At 41.1% G+C, this 22,700-nt stretch overlaps 1 protein-coding gene across 1 annotated transcript; it reads left to right on the top strand.

Annotated features, from left to right (window-relative positions):
* The first annotated feature begins 2,624 nt into the window (after positions 1–2,624).
* On the top strand, positions 2,625–22,611 carry wdr81 (WD repeat domain 81). The gene is made up of 12 exons (XM_084717940.1): positions 2,625–2,896; positions 5,084–5,591; positions 6,475–10,052; positions 10,510–10,617; positions 10,754–10,953; positions 11,722–11,903; positions 12,663–12,828; positions 13,185–13,350; positions 14,096–14,926; positions 16,270–16,415; positions 16,579–16,761; positions 21,168–22,611. Exons 2-12 carry the CDS (start codon positions 5,230–5,232, stop codon positions 21,492–21,494), a joined length of 6,249 nt encoding a protein of 2,082 aa, XP_084574066.1. The 5' UTR covers positions 2,625–2,896; positions 5,084–5,229; the 3' UTR covers positions 21,495–22,611.
* The last annotated feature ends 89 nt before the right edge of the window (positions 22,612–22,700 follow it).

Here is a 22,700-nt window from a genome sequence, read left to right as displayed (position 1 = left end):
TTAAGGCCTTGGTTTATATTGTTTTCCTTCTTTTTTTTTGTAAATTCTTTTTTTCCCTCCATCAAACTCTTGTTTTCCTCATTGCCTCACTGCTTGGTCCATGACAGTAACATCTTTGTTTTTTTGGTAAAAGTCTTGCATGTTTTGCCTTTAAATCTTGTTTGAAATGTCTGTTTAAAGTTAATTAATAAGGTGCTCAATATTCAAAGAGTGCCTCCCCGGGGCCTGACAATAGCAGATTAATACAGTGTCAAAAACAGTAGTTGATCACTGCACACTGAGACACATTCGTTGATATTCTTCAAAGGTTCATGTTTTTAATAATATAACATTTTTGTATTTATACAAAATTCAAAATCAAACGCTGATCATTTTTGGATACCAGCAAGCAGTTAAATACAACAGCGGTGCAAAGAAGTCTTGACACAGTTCTCTTTCTGGATATGACAAAATAATGTGTCAAAGTTGGAGCCAGTAAAACAAAATAAAAGATCAAATAACTGCAATTTTTTCTACATGTCTGCACAAGACTGCTGAGGGATTTGTCTGTGAAATTGCAGACATAATGCCACCTTGTGGAGATGATTCTCATTACATGCCAGTCAGGGGGCAGAAGCACATGTTGGGATTTGGGAAGCACTCTATAATGGGCAGGTTCCTAAAACTGGATACAATAATTTCAAGAGACTTCAACCTTGCAAATGTCTCTTTAAATCAAGGATTCACGATTTTTTATTTGACAGTGAATATAAACTGACAAGCATCACAAGATTTTGCAAAAACAGAATGTCAAATATGAAAAAGGTAGTTTTTTCCCCATACAAAGGGTTCAAACGATGTACCCTAAACTGTCTCAAATAAGGGTCTGAGGCACTCTGCCTTCTTTATTTATTTATTACTTACACAAGTCTTCATTATAGCCTTTATTTCTTTTAGCAACATTACTTATTTACAGATACAATTTCCTTGATTTAAAATCTGTTAATTTAAATGTATTGTTAATTAAATCCAATTAAATTAAATATTGCAAACATATCAGTGGTGGATTGGAAAGACCTTCAAAGGGGGAAACTTTAAGATATCATATATCTTATATAGCCGGAGGGAATTTGCTTGGAGAGTGAACATAAATATGGTCAATGGTATCCCCTATAGGGAGGAGCTTCTTGAGAGGATGTGGGGAATAAGTGTCAAACTATAGCCTACATATACATTTTTAAAGCCAAACTACGCAGGATTTTCCCCAAAACACAATGTATGGACTTATCCAAAAATAATCCCTCTCAATCATCATGATGATCCACCAGAAGTGTGTGGCGGCGCCTGCATCTGCAGACACCCCACCCTCCGCCCATACCTTCTTATTTTCTCATTATTTTGCTGTGCTTAGGATGCAAACCAAAATGTCTGTATTTAACGTCCTGGGAATGAGACTCAACAATCAGCTAAAACGCTACCTTTAAGTTTTCAATATTGATACCTTTTTGGGAAGAGGTTAAGAAAACCTTTAACTACAAAGCTGACTTAAAAGTGAAACTATTTTTGGGTGTTAATTTACTGGGGAAGATAAAATCTGCTGACAGATTTTCTTTCTTTTTATGAAAAGCTGATTAGAATTAGAATTGTGTGTGCTTTCTTTAGTAACTATGTGACTATGTAACAAGTATTAGCATGAGTAGCACGAGTATTTAACAGAACTGTTATATACATACAAACATACATATACACCCAGGAAATGTAATAATTAATGTAATGTTTTTTCACTTCCTTTTCCTCCCCTGAAACTGTTGGGAGCCCCCAAGGGGACACTCACACCCCACTTTGAAAACCTCTGACACACAAATGTGTAAAAAAAAAAATAATAAAATAAAATAATAATAATAATAATAATAATAATAATAATAATAATAATAATAATAATAACAATAATAATAATTATTATTATCGTTATTATTATTATTATTATTATTATTATTATTATTATTATTATTATTATGTATAATAATTATAATAATTATAATAATAATAAAATCATCTCTCTTTTTTCACTGTGGCTGTCACTACATCTACAGGATCATTTACTGTCCACTTCTTCTCTGCCAAGTAACCACAAAAACATTTCTGTTGTTTAAATCAAATCTGATTAGCAAGTCATTGTGGAACCTGCCCTGTCTAGACCTCCAGCAGCAGCAGCAGCAGCAATGATGCATTCAAGTACTCCTCGGATGGTCCAAGTTTCTGTTATTCCGACTACAATGTGTTCATGTCCTTTTAAGTCGCAAATTAAAAAAGAAAAATATTAGTACTGCTTACAATAGAGGGTGCTAAGAGCAGAGTAAGGGACTTGTTATTAGGGTTAATACTGATAAATAATATTTATAATTAATCTTGGTCTCTTTATGTTGACAACTAATGGTTAGCAGCTTAATACCATATTGTTGATTGCATATGAGCAAAAATGTGTGTGAATTAATGAAAGGCAACAAAATTTTGACTCTCATCCTATTTCTGTTGTTCTGACTTGAGGGGGCATTCACGTGGTTTTTCCCAGTCGGAGATTCATTTTTCCCATCATTCCGACAGCACGCGAATGCACTATAACGTTCAGTCACATGAGATGGGGCTGCTGTTGTGTCACGTGAGGTGTCCTTTCTAAAACATGGCTCCAACTAGCTCAGAACAAAACATCATCGGCTGACTGACTGACTGATTGCGGTCTGTCTGCTGACACGCATCAGTAAACATCACAAAATGGAGCATGTGGCTAAATGTGGCCCCGCAGCACATCCTCGTCTTTTAAAGTTAATGTAGTGCAAACTCATCATGCGCGAAACCAGCGGTGCAGCGTTAGCTTAAACAGCTAGCGTTAGCTGTCATCTGCTACAAGTGGTGAGAGGTGAGCTAAACATTAAGCAATGTTGTTGTTTAGTAATTACGTTGGAGTTACATGCAACCAGTATAACGGCTCTTGTTTAGCGTCATGCCAATGATGTTAGTAACTATATGAAGGCTTTTTGTTTGCCCGAGTTAGGTATCGTAACGTTAGCTACTTCGTTAAGCTAATTGTTAGCATTAAGTTGACGTTACTTCCCCAATTTTCTTTTTCCAGCTCCAACTTACTTTACTGTACTGTGAAACAGGTTGTCATTAGATAAATACCACTTGCATGTTAGCTTGAAGCTTAAACGAGGCCTGTTTATTGTCTCTGTTTAGTTAAAGTGTGTTTTATTGTGCCTTTGATGTTATCTGTGCCAGTCAGCTAGCAGCCTAGCTAACCGTACACGAAATTCATTCAAACTTTTAAGTACTGCTACTACAAGACCGTTTTGAGATCCTGTCAGTAAAGCCAGCTGTACGTTTATTTAGCAGCATTGGATGAAAGTTTAGTTGGGGGTAAAGTTACAGTTTAAATTGCCACAGTATAAGACTTTTAGCAAGCTTGCCATCAGGGTAGAGTGGGTTGAAGGGGCAGAGGCAGTTCAGTCATGTGAGCTGCGCTCAGACTTCAGGAACAAGGACAAGAGGTCTACGTTCAGACTGCAGGAAAAAGTGGAAGCTGTTTGCTTTGCTCATATGTGACTCAGATGAGTTGTTTTTTTTATAAACAAAACAAAGTTGGGACACTTTAGTATGTGATCCTAAATCAGTTGCACAATTGCAATCGCAATCTAGTCAAGTGCAATATCTAAAGTCAAAAGATGCTGCAATATTTTGCTAAACAAAAAAAAAGTCTGATAAAACAGTATTATAATAAAGTACTCTATGGCTTACAGATCTTTTTCTCTAGATGTAAGAAATCATGTTTGTTTGGTATAGACCAAAACAAATGTCACATTGTCATGATTTTAATTGTTCTTTTTAGTGGAATTGAAAATTCTGATGCAAAAATTATCATCCTCACAAATTGTAAATCATCTTGCAATAATTGTCAAAAAAAATCGCAAAGTGATGTTGGCTTGGGATGTGTCCATTTTGTCATACCTTCATACCTTCTTGACATTTTACCAGGGTATGTGGTATATGATAGTATTTGTGTACAAAACAAACAAATAACAATGAAAACACTGAGCTGGAGATTGTGAGAGTATGGAGATTATGTGCAGTCGGTGGTGGCCGACTGGCAATTAAATGAAATTGTGGCTAGTACATTGTTTTTATAGTTGAGAGAAATCATCTAAAGTGAAGTTACATGTGGTAATATTTTCATGATTCCACAACTAGTCTTTAATTGATTTGCCAGGAGAACTACAGAGCAGAAATGATCAGTCCATTATTTCTTTTCTACTTCAAACTAGTTCTTCTGTCGACTAAGATCCCTGTTTTAATCAATTAATTTAAGTTTTATGTTTTTATTTTCCATCAATAAAAAAGGTGTTGCAACTTCTACAGTATGTTTTAAATTTATTTTTTTTATTCACAATGACAATATTTAAAATTATACCTTCAGAATTTCTAAATACATCTCATATAATGTAATACCTTGATATTACCCAAGCCCAATGCGATTATTATTATTCTTTCATACCATACTGTGCAGCCTTGAATGCAACCTCAGTGTTAACAGTCATATCAGAATTCATGCGACCTTTATGTCACTCACTTGCCTGAGCTGACTAACCATCAGACACTTGTGAAGAGACGCTGAAAAATGTGGTGAAAAGTAGCTCTTGACTTCCTGAAATTTTGGATGGTATGTTTCTGTGAAGCCATTCTCATAACAACACCAAGACTCCTGGCTCTGACTCTGCATTCACACACATCTCTGTACAGATGTAGCAGCCATTACGCCACAGAAACCATTGTCCTCTGCTCACAAATTTCCTAGCTTCCACTGCACATCAGTTTGTAAATGAAACTGTAAATGCTGACTAAAGTGCTCTCCATGTTTACTGTCACCATGCCAAGCCATGTCATTTTCATTGATCAGCATAATATCACTCATTGCAGCAATCCACTTTTCTCCTCTGTGGAAAATAATCAATCTCACATTACAGTGTTGCACAGTAGCATTACAGTTAAAGCACCACAGAAGCAGTAGTTGCATGTCTAATTGTCCATTTATGCTTTTCAATTATTTCCTCAGAGGGACAGGCAGAAGAGGAGCATACATCTGCTCTTGATGACCTTGATTTCTGCCTCTATGAATGTCTGAAGGTCGTCCTTGTGGGAGACAACGAGGTGTACGCAGCAGGACATTGTGCAACTCTTAACAAGCATCGGAGACTCACCATGGATTGGCTGATGCTTGCAGTTGAGAAAGACTTGGGGGTTGACCGCCGGCAGCAAGGCCCAGGTCCCCGTCCCCGGGAGCTTGTGGCTCTTGTTCCTATGCGCTGGGTTCTGGGCCTGAGGGAGAGGAGGGTCATGCGCTGTGCTCGCTTTGACAGCATTAGCGATGCAGAGATTCGCACATACCTTCAGTGTTCCCAGGCAAAGTTGCCTCCTGGCTGGACGCGTGTCTGCATCCAGGGTCTGAGGAAAAGCAAGCTGAGCTATAGATTGGCCAGAGACCCCTGCCATCAACAAATGGAATTCATGTCACGGGATTCTTATGTCAAAACCATGCAGTGTGTGTCGCAACATAATGTCAGGTAATATATATACCACTGTAAAATTTTATAAATTTATAAATTTTATTATTACTTGTTAGCATAACTTACTCTTATCCAAAGAGCTAAAAAAAGATTTTCTTTGATCATAGTAGGTAATAATTAATAATTTTGATGACTGATTGTTCATCAAACTAATTTAGCCAGCAAAAAAACCCAAATATTCTCTGGTTCTGCCTTCTGCCTTCTTTTATTAATTTTACATTAGTTTAGATTAATTGATTTGCTGTCTCTGGGGTTTGGACTATTGGTCAGGCAAAACAAATAATTTGAAGATATGACCTTGGGCTTTGGGAACGTGCAGAGCATTATTTACTGTTTCATGACATTTAAATTAAAAATAGTTAGATCAATTGATAATGAAAACGATTGTTAGTTGCTACCATGATGTCAGGGTACATGGAGCTTCACTTAAAATGAACTACAATTTCCTTTAGTTTGTTTGTGTTGTTTTTATATCTAAATAAATTTCAGTTACATTAAGTTTCTCTTAAAGTTGTCAAAAGTATTGACACTCTGATACTTTTAGATACCTTGTGTTTAAAACAATAGTCACCATTAATTAAACATTTGATACCGAAAGTACCACTGCTACAAAAAAGGTCTAAGTGCTCACCAAGGCCTCAGTACAGGTATTGTATTGAAGTTGAAAATTCTGTTATTGAGACAACTCTAGATTTCCATTTAGATAGTTGCACTCAGCTGTTTGTCTTGTTAGTCAGATGCATTCTATGACTAAATGTCACATAAATTTCTTGTTTGCAGTGAATTTAAAGTTTACTCTTGTGAGATTTATATAAAAGTTTGAAATACCATAATAGCCATTGTTTAGAATGTGCCTTTCTGTCTTCTTTATCTTTTTCAGGAATCTGTGGCGTGAAGCTCATTACAAACTTGTGCAGGCATATGCAGGAGCCAATGAGCAGATGCATACTGCAGCTGTAGATGCAGTGCGTCATGCTTTACAGAAGCTCTTCAATTCCACATTCATCTCATCTGACAAAGTTTCACCATCCCTTTCTCCAGCCAGAGAAAAGGAGAAAGAAAACTACTTGCCATCCAGTTCATCTTGCTTTTCCAAGTCCCAGTCAGACCATCTGTGTCCTAACGTTCTGCCTGCAGAGTGCCTGCTGGAGACATCAGAGATGCTCTATGTGATTCTACCTTATACTCAGTATTCTCTCCATGATATTGTCTCATTCAGCCCAGCAAAGCTTGCTAACAGCCATGCCAAAGTGTTGTTCATTCTCTACCAGTTACTAACAGCCCTGCAGGCATGTCATGCAGCAGGTCTGTCTTGTGGTGAGCTCTCTCTGCAGGATGTAGCAGTAGATGAGCAGCTCTGCAGCCGTCTCAAGCTCAACCTCGCCCATTATGAGGAGCTGGGGGCAGAAGGGGATGCAAACAATGATGTTACTGGCAGACAAGTGCCAAAAAGTGTTCTGCCAAGGGATTCATGTGTGAGCCAAGAGAACAAAAGACTTTGCAAAGACTGCTTTGGTGAGCTCAAGATGTTGGTTCTGGACTGGGTCCACGGACGAGTCAGTAACTTCCGCTATTTGATGGAACTGAACCAGCTAGCAGGACGGCGAGAAGGAGACCCTAACTATCACCCAGTGCTGCCTTGGGTGGTGGATTTCACTGTGCCATTTGGGAAATTCCGGGACCTCAGGAGGTCAAAGTTCAGGCTTAATAAGGGGGACAAGCAGCTGGACTTCACATATGAGATGACCAAAGAGGCTTTGGCTGCTGCAGTGGGTAATGGGGTAGGTGGAAGCGGCGTAGGCGGAGACCTTGGTGGCTCTGTGGGTGCTGGCGGTGCTGGACAGCCTGACCATCTCCATGTACCTCATCACATATCTGATGTGCTCTCAGACATTACCTACTATGTCTACAAGGCCCGGCAGACGCCCAAGTCAGTGTTGTGCAGCCATGTTAGGTCCCAGTGGGAGCCTAACGAATACCCAGCCAGTATGGAGCGCATGCAGAGCTGGACCCCTGATGAGTGCATTCCAGAGTTCTACACAGATCCCTCCATTTTTCGCTCAATCCACCCTGACATGCCAGATCTGGATGTGCCTTCCTGGTGCAAGTCATGCGAGGAGTTCATAGAGGTCCATCGACGCCTTCTGGAGAGCAGGGAGGTGTCCCAACATTTGCATCATTGGATAGATCTCACATTTGGCTATAAGCTATCTGGTAAAGAAGCTGTCAAGGCCAAGAATGTGTGCCTGCACCTCGTGGACAACCACACCAATCTGACTACCTATGGTGTAGTCCAGCTGTTTGACCAGCCCCACCCACCCCGCTTGTCTCCTTCCCAGTATGCCCCAGCAGAGCCTCCTCTCCTTGGCCTTGCTGCTCTCAATGTGCCTTCTCTACACATCCCTCAAATCGACACCATGACAGACAGCGTGGACGGGATGGTGCCGGAGTCCACAGGGTGCGAGTCCAGTGGCTGGACCATGGTAGACAGAGATGAAGAGCTTGAACAAGGCATGGAAGCGCTGGACTCGCTAGCATCCACTGGCTCATCCAGTTCTCCTTCCTGCTCTGTGCCAATGCCGAGCATCAGCACGGCGGGAGGAAAGCTGGGAGGAGAGCACACAGCACTTATTGTATCTCAGTCCCCGAGTTCATTTCCTGGTGATTTCTCAAGCGGCTTAGGCCCTGGTTTACGCAGTGCTGTGCTACAAAGAGGTGGGCCAACGAACAAAAAACATGGGGAGGGGAGTGCTACTGCCACCAATGCAGAGGAAATCAAGATTATCCTCCCTGAAGGCTTCAATCCACTGCAGCCTTTGGAAGAACTGGAGAAGTTGAACAACTTCCTGGTGAAAAGTCTTCACGCTGAAGTGTTGGATCCTGCAGGATCTAGCGACTGCACGAGAGATGGTGTGACCATCGAATCTCTACCCTCTCTTACACAGCTCTACCAAAGAGACATGCAGGCCCTCGGTGTCCTCATCGCTGAGATATTCTACTCCTCTAAACTGCGAGGACTGAAACCAGGAAACCTCCTCAGACAGCGTTTTCAAGCTGTCATGAAGCTCTGCTCTGCCAGCCTCCGTGATGTGCCACTGTCTTTGCATCATGCTCTTGAGACCCTGCTGCTAATGGAGAAGCACTCTGGAACCGCACATAGAGAAGTACCAGACTGCCCGTGTCCGCTGCTTTTCAAATATGACCCCATCCGCGATGGTCTGCCTCCCCCAAACCCCTGCCAGTTACTGAACCCAATCATCACCCCCTTTCCTTTCCCTTCATATTTTGCAGCACTTCATCAGTTTATCTTTTCCTACCACGCCAAGACGGAGACTACGTGTAGTCTTCAAGGAAGAGATGTTGTGTTTCACCTCTGGCAGCAGCTTGAGACCCTCTTACGGGGAAACATCACAGCTGAGGGTCTTGAGATTCTTCTGCCCTTCATTCTAGCCCTCATGCTTGAAGAGTCCACTGCTGTCTATGCTGCCTGGTACCTTTTTGAACCTATTTCAAGAGTACTGGGTCCGAGAAATGCAAACAAGTACTTGCTAAAGCCGCTGATCAATGTTTATGAAAACCCTCACTGCCTGCGAGGACGTTTCTATCTTTACACCGACTGTTTCATCCTGCAGCTGATCGTAAGGCTCGGCCTGCAGGCCTTCTTGTCCAGCCTGCTCCCCCACGTGCTGCAGGTCATCACGGGCTTCGAGAGTGGCATGTCAGGCTCTGGAGGTGAAGCTTGCAAAGGGCTGAGGGGTGGCACATGTAACCTAGGAGAAGAAGAGGAAGAGGACTATCAGTGTGGTGAGGTTCGGCCGTCTTCAGGGTCCGTTAGTGGGAATATAGGAGGTAGTAGTGGAACCAGTGGTGGAGTAGGGGTTGTGGGAGATGCGGGGCTGGTTGATTACTCCTCTGGCATAAGCCTCAATGACCAAGTGTTTCTCTCAGAGGCAGAGGACTTTCAGAATGGGTTTTATGTCAACAGTGGAGCTACAGCAGTGGCTGCTGGGAAACAACAGAACCAGAACTCTGCATCCAAGGATCAAGACCAGGAGTCTCTAAGTGTGGGGAAGCTAAGTGACAAAAGCAGCACAAGTGAACTCTCACTGGGCGACGGAGACTCGATGCGGGATCGAGCCAGTCTCAAATCAGCTGACAGCAGCCAGGACCTGAAACATGCCAGTGAGGGAGAGGAGGGAGGAGAGCTGGAGGAGGAAGAGGTCACTGAAACTAATGAGGGTAAAGAGGGGACAGACGAGTCTGCTGCGCCCAACCTGGAGCTCACTCTCTCTGGTTGCACGGAAGCTTCAGGAGCCACAGTCGCCACTCTGGAGGGAGATTTTGTGAATGGAATGGCTCTGGAAGAGACTGAGAAAGGCAATGTGGGGGAGCAGGAGGAGGGAGATGACCAAGATCCATCAGAAGAGTCAGAGGAGAAAGAGCAAAAGATTCTTCTAGGTGAGTGAATGATTGAGGTTTATGTTTACACAACAGAATTTTTAACGTATCACTTTTGTTTTTGCTCCCATTTCTCATGAGTTGGAAGTAAAAAAATCAAAGACTTTATCTCTATACACAAAAGATTTATTATTATTTCTCTCAAATTCTGTTAATACATTTGTTAAAATCCAGAGTCTTTCTCCTGTGTCATATAGAGAGGCTTATTTAACATCATGATCATTATCCAAAATTTGAGAGAAATGACCCTTTTGTGGGGATAGAAGTCTTTTTTTTATTTTTTTTACTTGAATCCTTGAAAGTAAAAGGGTCTCCCTTTACCTGAATACTTGAAAAATTGGAACAAAACCAAAATGCTGTCTAATGTCTTTCAGTGTAAATCATGTTTTTTTAAAGTAACTGGTTATGTCTGTTTTTTTAATTTTTTTTTTTTTTTTTATCATGCCTCCACAAACAGATACAGTCTGCAAAACAGTTCGATGGCTGTCAGCAAAGCTCGGGCCAACAGTGACGTCACGATATGTAGCCAGAAATTTGCTGCGATTGCTCACAAATTGTTACATTGGTACGTAAATGTATAGCACAAAAAGTTTCACTGCCTCGTTTATATATTTCAGCATTGACAAATGAAGTTTCGTGTTTCATGTTTTACTGCTTGTGTTTTCTTCACCCCTTTTCCTTCGCATGTTGTCTGCCTGCAGGGCCTGAGAAACACCTCTTTGTGGCCCCTGTGTCTGAAGAGAACAGTCTAGAGAGTGTGGGATTGGGTAGCGTGTATGAGAAGAAACCTGTGGTTGGTGACCAGACAGCAGGACCTGTGTTGGAGTGTCTCATCTACATAGCTCAACTTTATGGAGAGCCTGTACTCACCTACCAGTACCTGCCTTATATAGGATACCTGGTAAGACTCGCACACATAAAACCTCATTTGGCCTATTAAAGGGATAGTTCAGATTATTTGACGTGGAGTTGCATGAGGTACTTATTGATAGTCAGTATATTACCGTGAGGTGTAGGAAGTTAAATAATGTTTTGTTGTGGACAGGGTCAGCAGCAAAATGTGTTTTAGACACCTAGAAAAAGCCCCAATTGAAAAACATCCATATCAATTTAAGCGCATGCTATTTAGAATTTATTATTTAGAATATTTTCACTGTTCACTGTTTTAAGTATTTTTGACATATGTTTTCTGTGTTCTTTGGTTGTTATATGAAGCACTTTGTAACTTTGCTTTCATTAGTGCTATATAAATTTGACTAATTATTATTTGACTTATAAAAGCGGTTTCATGGAACAGCAAGATAAAGTGTTGAAAATATTATAAATAGCATACACTTAAACTGATTTTTATGGATTCCATTTTCAAGTGGCTAAAAATACATTTCTTGCTGATCTTATCTATAGCAGTAGTAGTTGCTTAGCTTCTGTGCTGATGCCCTTCTCTGCTTCTCCAAACTGGGGGTGTGTGAGCCACCATCCACTGTAGGTAATACACTCACTGTTGATAAGAACCTCTACAACCCCACCTGAAATAATACAAACTATCCCTTTATGCTGGATTGTTTTTTGTGGGGAAAGGAAATTTGTACCAATGGATGTCTTAAGCTAATTATTTCTCTAAAAATTCTAGCTAAATGTGCTTTGATTACACATATGTGTATATTTCTAGGTTTCTCCGCCTTCGTCGCAGCGTCTTAACACACGCAAGGAGGCAAGTCTGCTTGGAGCTGTTGCACTTACACAGAAGATCATTGTCTTTCTCTCTGATACCACTCTAATGGACATGCTTATGAAGATCAATCAGGATGTGCTCCTGCCACTACTGGACCTGCTCACCACCCCTCGTATGGGGTAAATACCACACATTACAACCAACCACATGCACTGTACAACAGCGGTTCTTAAAGTGAAGCAGGCCCTGAACATGGCGTAAAGTTCAGGTGTTATATTTTGATCATTCCATTGCAATACTTTCATTTTTAATAGCCTACGTTTAACACACTCAGCCACTACTGCCTGCATGGCAACTAGCGGCATCTCGTGAGTGTCATAGGAATCGCGTTCTGTCATCAATAGTACTGTATTTTGGTGGATGACTCAGTAGTTTAATGTCGACGGAAAACCCACCATGGAAAAAAATGCTCAATAATTGAGGAGAAAAGAGCTCTTACTCCTTTGGACCTTGAGGGACAGATAAAGTGATCTGCCTTATCTGCAAATTTAATTTAGTGCTAAAGGAATTAAATGTTAAAAGCCATCATGAGACCAATCACAAATCTTATGACAAGGGTTTTCCTTTTCAGCCCTTACCCATATGCTGGCTTCCTAAATTGGCCCTCAGTCATCAAAACTTTGAAAATCCCTGCTTTAGATGACTGTTTATGTCATAGCTGTGATTGCATCTGACTGTTCAGTTATTGAAACACTTCAAATAGCAGAATATAATATTATAATGTTTGTCTTTTTATTTGTCACACACTTTGAACTGTTCAGGCTTTTTTAAGCTGTCTGTTTTCATTTTTGTGTTGAAACAGAGTGTAATCAGAAAACGTGCTACAATAGATCTGTCATTCATCCTCTGCTTGGTTGTACCTATTCTGCTGTACTCAGGTTCCCCAGCGGGGTGCAGACACGCACTGCTGTCTGTCTCAAGACACTCAGCCTGATGGCTCTCATCTGTCTGCGCATCGGGAGGGAGATGGTGCAACAGCATATGGCTGACACTCTGCGTCGCTTCTTTGCTGTTTTCTCTCTGCTGCATTCTCTGCAGCCCCAGGTAGACACACACACATCTATACACACATACACAGTGAAGACTGACAAGCGTCAAGTCAAGTTTATTTCTAGAATGCTTTCAACAAGCAGATCTGTCACAAAGAGCTTTACAAAAACAAATGACACAAAGGCAGATGAAAATATGGATGAAAATATAAACAAGTGACAGAAGCTTGGAATAAAAACTGTCTGACAGACAAAGAGAGAAAGAGAGTACATGTATATGTGAGTATGGCAGGATGTTTTCTTCTTGTTGCATCAGATAATTCAGAAGTTTTTTCATGTAGTTGCACCTATTTCTTTTGAAAGTGGAAATACATGGATCTGGCGACTGACTGTCTCTCTCCTTCTCTGTAGCTGGATAATGCCCCTCGCAGAGTCATGGGAGAAGTCACAGTCGTGGATGTCTCCACACCTGAAGAGTCAAATGTCACATATGAGTTGGGGGTACTGGAGGAGCTGCAGACTGTATTTAACCCTGAGATGGCCCATGCCTCCTACATCCCCTTCTACTGCCTCATAGGTAGGGGATGCTTCATCCTGTGTCAAATTCAAAATAACCTACAGTGATGTTACTGCATCTCTGATGTATTAATATCTTAAAGGAAACAGTTAACTCACTATCAACACATCCAGTGGAAGCACCCCATACCCCCCCTGATAATGCTACATTGTAAACAACAGCTGCATGTTGAAATTAATAAATAAATATTTTAATATCAATTGATGTGCAATACAGCAGATGACCATATTGTCATATTTGAGTTTTCAGTGTTTCCACTGGTCGTGACTGAGAGGTAGTAATGTTAATTTAGTCAGCCTTAAAGTGTTTAGTTAAGCTTAGGTTGCAGTAAGAGCATTTGTTGTGTTTGCTGTCACAGAAAAGAAATACAAAGTCTCTGTTTATGGAATATTAATACAGAGTCTTACTGTAACTGTTAGTCTTCACAGCAAAATGTGAAAAGCTAGTTAGCAGGCACAAGTCAGGCAATTGAAATAGCCTGAAACTGGAGGTCTCCAAATATGGTTCAAAGTTGCAGAGCTGGAAGTCGTGAGGATCAGATGATCAATCATGTTTTCTCTTGATTTAAGTAGTATCAAAAGTAAAAGTACTCATTGTGCAGTAAAATGGTCCCTGTCAGTCACTGTAATATGTGAAAAAAAACAGTTTTTCATGTTTCATATGAACATCACTGCCTTTTCTCTTAAGCAAGGCAGTATAGTCTCTGTGCTAAAAGTAAGTATGTGCTGCATTGTGATTTCTGTAGGTGATGTTGCAATTCGGAAGCTGGTACCCAACCACGAGCTGGTGTGGCAGTTGGCCCAATCCTACCATCAGAGTCTGAGTCAGGGGAGTCCAGAGACAAACCTCACAAGAGCATCCAGGGCGGAGCTTCCTCCTTCCTCTATGGGCCTCTCCTCTGGTTTTGCCAGACGTGTGGGCTCCAGCCCGTTCCCCGCACCCTCCACTAGCTCCACCCCGATGGGAGACTCCCTCCCTGAGTCAGGCACGTTTGGGAGCCACCTGGTAGGAAACCGGATCCAAGTGTCCCGGGACACCGATTACGACAGTAGCCCAAACCTGGGCTTGGGCAACTCTTGGGGACGCTCCAGCCATACCACCCCCATCATCACCACTGCCTCCACCTTCACTACTCCATCTGCTGGCACAGCCTCCTTTTCCTCCTCCTGGGTGACGGGCCCGGCTTTGGAGGACAGTGCCCTGAAGCAGGAGCTCCCTCGCAGTGGGCGCTCCCTGCAAGGTAACTGGCTGGCCTACTGGCAGTACGAGATTGGCCTCAACCAGCAGGATCCACATTTCCACTTCCACCAGATCCGACTGCAGAGCTTCCTGGGTCACTCAGGCACCACAAAATGTTTGGCACCACTGGCAGGAGAGGATTACTTCCTTTCTGGTAGTAAAGACAAGACTGTGAAGCTTTGGCCCCTCTATAACCACGGTGATGGAACACAGGAAGTGGAGCCCAGGCTGACGTACAACGACCATCGAAAGTCCGTCTTCTATGTGGGACAGCTGGAGGCGTCACAGGAGGTCGTCAGCTGTGATGGTACAGTGCACCTGTGGGACCAATATACAGGTAAGAGAGATCGAGCACTGGTACATTTCTGCAAAGGATTACAACTATGCATCTGTAAAGCTGTTCTTGTGTTTAGTTAGAGGACATGATACTTAAAGGGATAGTTCATCATTTCAGTTGGGGTTGCATGTGGTACTGGTACTGTATCTTTTAATAGTCAGTGTATATGTAGTTAGTTATGGAGGTCTGCATGTCCCCACTATGAAGAAGTATAGAGGAGTACCAGCATAGAAGGATTTTATTGTGAAAGCCTAAGACACAAACCTTTGACCCCACATCCTGCCAGACAATTGGATGTCAGCTGACAGAGTTGTTGGCTAGCTGATGACTAAAATGGATGACGTAAGGGCAAGAATAGTCTATGGTGAAAAACAAATTTTGGACAATACATCATTGAAAGCTATAACTGGACATGTGCAGGACTCTACTGGATGGGGTCAACGGCAAAACATAGTTTAGCCACTAATAAGAAAGGTACACACAAAAACAAATCAGTATCAGCTTAAGTGTACGCTACATTTAGACAGTAATTTTATCTTGCAGTGTACACTTAAACTGATATTGAGGTTTTTGGGTGGACCCTTTTATGTGGCTAAAGTGTGTTTTGCTGCCAACCCTGGCCACAGCAGGACATTGCTTAGCTTCAATGCTGGTACTCCTCACTGCTTCTCAAAAGTGGGAGTGTACCGATCGCCATCTACTGTAGGTGATAGACTGACTACTGACTATGTAAGTACCTCATGTTGTAGATTTTATCTTTTGCCCATACATCAAAAGGAGAAAGTACACAGGAGTCCAATATGTCTTGCTCTGAAGGTGGTTTAATGATACTTGATCAAGGAGAATGAAGAAATAATCAGTACACACTTTGTCCTTATGTTCCCTTCAATTCTGGAGTTTCAGTCCTTCGGGACAGTCTTTAAACATTCCTATTGGTAGCCTATTGGTCTGCAATATCCAAACACAGAATTTATGAATACATGAGTTCTGAGACCACAGCTTAGCACCCTTTCCTCCCATTCCTCACAAGGTCAGTGACATGATAACAGTTACATCTGCTCTGTTCAGAGGGACAAGACAAACACCTTTCTGACTTTAGCCACCATAGGAATACTATCAAATTGTTCCTTTGTTTATCTGAAAGGAGAAGACAGCTGCATTTACCGTCCAGGAGAAACACAGTATGTCTGTTAAGAAATAGCGTGGGCCTCTCAATGACTCAAAGCCTTTAGTTTGATACCTAAAATTGGAAAATTCCCTAACACCTCATACAACCCCACTTTTTAAATAGATGAAATGAAATAAGTGTACTTTTCTAACTACGCTCTATCTGTTGTCCTCAGGCAAACAGATCCGCTCGTATGAAGCTGTGGACGGGAAGAATCCCATCACAGCTGTCACCACCATGCCAGCTCCACACTGCAGTGTTGTGTTTGGCAGCGCGGATTCTGTTCTCCGCTTCATTGATCCCCGCAAACCTGGACTGCAGGTAGCAATTTCACTTAGCAAGCTCATTCTGCCGAGACCTACTCCATACAACATCCACCAATTATCAAACATTACTCTTGTTTTCAAAATGGTAGCTTTTTTCACTTCTCCATGATAGAGTTATTTCAGCCTTGACAATGACAAATCTTCCCCTGTGCCCCCAGCATGAATTTCGTCTGGCATACAACAATGTGAGTGCTGGGCTCATCCGCTACCTGGCAGTGAGCCCTTCAGGGCGCACTGTGGCTGCGGGTTTCTCATCTGGCTTCATTGTCCTGCTAGACGCACGAACTGGACTTATTCTGAAGGGCTGGCCGGCGCATGAGGGTGACATCCTCCAAATGAAGGTATACTTAGAGACAGAGTGTGTGTGCGTTTGTTTTTATGTATGTGTGGTTTTCTTTACCTTATGTCTGTGTAACTGAATATAGCTGCCTCTGGGTAACATCTTTGTCAGAGGTCAGTGGTATTAGATAGATACTGCTTGTGGTCATCTATTTGACTACTGCAAGATGGTCCTCCAGTGGCAGAAAAGCAGATTCCATAAAGGTTTGACATTGACAACAACAATTAGAATTAATGAATAAGGGGATTTCTTTCATATTCTTTTGGACATAATAGGGGATCATAAAGAGGACAAAGGGAATAAGGGAGAGAGAGGAGGGATGACATGCAAGAGAAGGACCCTGGCCAGACTCAAATCACGGGTGCTGGAACTACGTAGACAAACTCGTTGGCCATATTATTGAATTGGTGGGATGCTGTGTTGTTTATGTATTATAGTAAATAAGCCAAGTTAGCCCTCTGAGATAATGTCTGCTAACTACGATAACGGCGGATGGGAAATGTGCAACATTCTTGTTTTTTGCGGACACTAGATATCAAACAAAAGCCAGAGACTAGATTGCATTAAGTTGCTGTGAGATATAAATACTGATACTCTTGTTGATACCACTTTCCATAATTTGATGCAAAAATAAAGACGTGATGTGCAGAGATGTGAAAAAAATCAACAGATGTTTAACTGGAGTAACTTGGGTTAAAGGCTGTGGTCCTCTACTGAGCAAAGGAGCAGTTTGACGCTGAAATGAGAATAGAATGGTCCCCCTTAAAGATCAGCCCACCTTAAGTGAGACTGTGTCGGAGTTGTCACTACTTAGGATGTAATAGCTAGCACCCGCCATCAGCATTCAAAACACAGGAGCTTGGCTTGAATCTTGAGGAGCTGTAGCACTTATTCAGCAACAAACAGCCTGAATTGCACAGACACACTGCACTTCACTGCTATATTCACTCTCTCTTTGTCGCTGGTCTCGACTGCACGCTCACACGGCGACATTAGCAGAGGAGGGGATGCTGAATAGAAAGACAGGGGCATGCTGAGGAAAAGTAGAGTCAGTCAGCTTTTGTAGAAGCATGACCCGATCTCTCCCAGCTGTGTCCTCACTTGTTTTATTTTTGTGTGCCCAGCTTTGACGTCTGGTCTGGCCTCAGTTTATGGTGAAAAATAGCGATATCGTGTCGATGTGTTCGGAGGGAGTGGGGGAGAGAGAGGGAGCGTGCAGGGTACAGACTGATGGCTGAAACAGAGATATAAAACCTTATTTTCTGATTCTTTTACAGCGCTTATGTTCTAAGCACAAATAAACACCTCCGCACAGCCCTGCAGCTGTTTGCTGCAACGACTGATTCTGTCTGAATGTGGCCTTTAGAGTGAATTAACGTCACATAAATGCAGATAGCGGCATTGTTTGTCCAGGAGCTTATGAATAATTTGGTACCGACCAATCAGGAATTAAGTACCGGTTCTTGATAGCCATCCCTAGCTGCAGATTCCCCACTCCCAAGCAGAAAGCAGAAAATAATGTTATCCCAGAACTTTACCAGGTAGTGCCTCCATTTCAGAACTACAACATGTACATGGTATCCTCAACAATTTTGGAGTATAATCCAGGCTTCACTCAGACTCACACTGGGTCCAGCCAGGTCCCCAGCTGACTGTACCCACTGCAGAGGAGACTGAAATGTTCCTAGGACATTAACACACTGACACACCAAAAAAAAGAGAAAAATCTCAGTTGACTGAGGGGTCTCTGACTGATGATTCAAATCTGTGACTTTCAGAGGGCAGCCCTACTGTTTTCAAATTAGAAGCATTACAAACTAGGCTAGTTAATATTAGTTTCAATAGATTGAATGCATGAATAATTAATCACTTTAAGAATAATATAAAATTGTCTTAGACTGTGTATTAAACTGACTGATAGATACCAAAGAGTCTTTAGAAAAAAGGAAATGAAGGAACAGAAGACAAACAATAACCAAATTTGATCATTTTAAAAAGAAACAAATTAAAATTACTGCATTGAAAATGTTGCATCTTGGCAGTCAACACTTGCATCAGCAAGAAGAGTTTAAAAACAGTTCCTCCTTTTTTTACTACACATTACTTTATCATGATAATGTTGCAATTATGTATTTCACATTAAGGAGACCTTTTTTTTAGACTAGTAAAAAAAAAAAAACTAAATGTTATTATTGAGAATTTATATATATTTTATAATTACTTCCACAACACTTCAATCTTGTAATGCAGTGAGACATTAAAAAAATCCAAGTGCATGAAAACAAAATAGGTTTTTTGTCTTTGTATGTTCAAGGTATACAGAAATATATGTGGGTTGCTGATTGAGAGGTGGAACATGTTGCTTTTTTGTTTTAGAGCATTAATCCTCTGTCAGATGATGGCCATACTCTAACTTGAACCCTTGTTGCACAAGTACTCATATTCAACGTGTGTTACCTAACACTGACATGTGTGGGACTCTTAACGGCAAAGTTGTTTACACAAGACGTGGGCTGGGGGACACGGGTCATGCAGTGTGTCGCATAAATAGGCGGTTGCTCTGCCAGATAAACTTGCAGCCAAACGCACCAACATCTAACGTGACGCTGTTACTTTGTTCATTTGTAAGAATGTTGAGATTTCTAAAATACCAGAAGGGTTGTGTGAGGGAAGGTTGGATGATCAAACCATCAAAAACAAAACTCAAGCAATTGCATGACATCAACACTGTCCCAAAAAAGTTTGTAGAAAATTGTTGCAAGAGCCTGCTACTGTATTCCTGCACCACATCATATAGTCAAGCCAGAGGGTGTGGCTGTACTTTTTAGTAGCCATGTGATAAATATTCAAGAAGACGATCAGTCGAGTGTCTTTTATTTTGACATTCCCCAAAGGCAGCGGTGCAGAGATACGAAGTGGTGCAGAGATGGTGAAAGTTGTACCCTGCAAATCTGTTGTCAACAGAGCGCAAGGATGAGCAAACTTTATTTAACCCCAAATTAGGTCAAGGATTGTATCTCTAGTTTTAAAAGCACAAGTTTAGGCAAATATGGACACAGGTTACTCATTAGAAAGACCACATCGGTTCTCATTGGCACATTTGTATTACTCAGACGGCCCTTCAATTGTTCTGTGTATCAACCACTGACTGTTTTCATTATTAGCTGGTACATTAAAACAAATAAACCCTGGTCATTATCTTATGGTGTTTAAAAATATAAAATTTGTCTTTAATCAAGATTATCAGTCTATTTAAACTTACTCACAGCTAAAGGTTTGTAGCTGCAGAAACACTATGAGCCCAGTATTTTAATATACGTAATTAAATTAAAGCTACGACATGTATTATTTATCCATTAAAATACCCAAAAATTCTTAATATGTGTCATAGTTGCACTTAAATTATCCCAAATATTTTCAGTAGGAAACCAACTGATATTGGATTTTGGGGCCAAACTTCAGTTTGTCTACATGGTATCATATGGAGAGAAAAATGATAGAAACGGAAATATTCTTCCTTGATTATTGAAATTCAGAGCTCATTTCTGTTCATTTTCAGTTTAATATTGAAATTATGACATATCTAATCAACGTATTTATGCACTGACCCCTCACTTGTGGCAACGATATGTAAGGGAGTGAGGATGTTTTACAATTTAACAATAAATGTTATTTTACAGATTAATATTAGGGCCCTGAAGCATTAAACCAGTGGTTCTCAAACTCTTTCTGGCATGACCCCCTTTTCAGAATCTGAAAAAAAAAATCCGCCCCGAGACCCTACAATTTTTATCAATCATTAATAATAAATGGTGATGGAACTGATAAAAAAGGATTCAAAAGTTGGATTTTAGTGTAATAGAGGTTAGCAGGATAGAATCAGCAAACTCTTATTCTCTCTTTATTTCCCTTACATGGATCATATTCATTTACTCCATAACTCCCTTGCTTTAAGCTCTGGGAAAACATGGGATATGACATAAAACTTAAATATTACCTCGTCCACGACCATGGTTTCTGCCTGAGTCATGTCAGATAGATGTTCATCAATTGTGGTAATTGTTTTAAAGTGAAGACAACAACTCCACACCACTTGACAATGTCATCAAACTAGAGAGACCCCTAATAGCAGAATTTACAAACTGTGTGTTTAAGAAATGGATATAAGCAAATAGTAGTCGGTTGCCTTATTTGTCTGTCTGATCATTTGTGCCACATGTTTCTGTTTTAAATATTTAATATGACATAACCATGAAAATCAGTGTCATTTAGGATTTTTTAAGTGTCTCTACCTTAAAGGTATTCAGATCTTTTAATTTCAGTGTATTTACAAGCATCAGCCTTTATTCACAAATCTGATTATCCAGATATTTATCCACAAATCTTTCTTGCGTTTTACTTTTTCAGGCTGCAGAAGGAAACTTGGTCATCAGCTCCTCCACTGACTACACGCTCACTGTGTGGAAAGATCTGGAACACAAGCCTCTGCGTCAGTACAAGTCGCAGTCCGACCCCATTCACGCCTTTGACCTTTACGGTTCGGAGATCGTAACCGGAACAGTGGCTAACAAGATCGGGGTGTACTCCATGGCGGACATCTCCCTCAGCCCTCTTAGCAGCACGAAGCTGAGCTCGGAGAACTTCCGCGGCACTCTGACCAGCCTGGCAGTCTTGCCCACCAAGAGGCTCCTGCTGCTGGGCTCTGAGAATGGGGCCATCCGGTTATTAGCTTAGGGGAAAATCAATGGCTCCCAGCCCCACTAAACACTCTTAGCACTGACCTTGAAGATGTCTTATTGGTGAAGACACCAGGTGTCTGAGCTCCCTCTGTCCCTGCTCCTGTGCCCGAGGTCAGTTGTACTGGTGGGGCAGTTTGTCAGTTCCACTAAATTGCTTTTCGAATGAAGCAGCACAAGCAGAGGCAATGTATAAGCTTCACGTCAACCGAAACTTGCCACTCTGGCTGTTGGCACTGAATTTGAACAGGAAAAAATGTGCCACGCAGTTCACATTTATCATGTACAGAAAATCCCATGAATTTTTTTTAAAAGCCTATAGATGTATAGATAGTATATAATGGGAAATTCTTATCTTGACAAGGTCATATGTTCTTTTGACTCGGTCAGTTATTCTGTTCAAAAGAATAAATCAGAAGACGTGCTCAGGAAGGTGGAACCAAACACGGTTCTTCTGTAGTGTTTACACTTTCCAAATAGATGCATAACAACACCAAAAATACATTGACCTCAACTTTCATTTCCCTTCGTGTTAGAATACATGCGTACCCAAATGCACTGATGAAACTATGCAGTATTTGTAGATCAAATCATTTGTTTGTGTTAGCGTCACTCCTTTGTTTCACATTAGATTGTTTACACATCATGAACAATAAAAGTACACTCACTGTTTTTGTCGACGGTCTCGGTGCATCTTCTCAAGAGTGGAGACGCTTCAGTTCAAAAGTCAGTTACTGATGCACAGCCTTTATTCTACTGCACAAGTATGGCCTGAATTGTAACATTTAGATTCTCACTCAGATTTTAAAGACTGAATGTTTTTATCCACTGATAGATTACTTGAAGTTGCTTTGGGATTTTTAAACCGTTGATTTAGCAGTCTGAACCTGTAGCAACATCATACTGGGAGTGCATCCAAGCAGATGCCACTTTGACTCGGTATGCCAGTTCCTCACACTCAACACTTTCTAATTTCTGACTACAAAAGCTAACATAGGAACACTCAATGCCAAGATAAACAGTTTTGTATTTTAACATTTATATGTAACTGCACATGAATATGTTGAGAAAATGCAGAGAAAAGTTATAAATCAATAAAAAAAAATGTGGTTAAATTTGCTGCAGTAGATGTTTATTCCTTAAATTCAGTCTAATTTACACAAAACTCTAAATGGATCAATTGAAGCTTTCAAAGGCCATCAGT

This window comes from Lutjanus erythropterus, chromosome 4, assembly GCF_056507025.1.
Source record: "Lutjanus erythropterus isolate fLutEry1 chromosome 4, fLutEry1.hap2, whole genome shotgun sequence".
Classification (NCBI taxonomy): Eukaryota; Metazoa; Chordata; class Actinopteri; order Lutjaniformes; family Lutjanidae; genus Lutjanus; species Lutjanus erythropterus.
The sequence above is the reverse complement of the archived record's forward strand: the minus strand, read 5'-3'. Positions and strand labels throughout refer to the sequence as shown.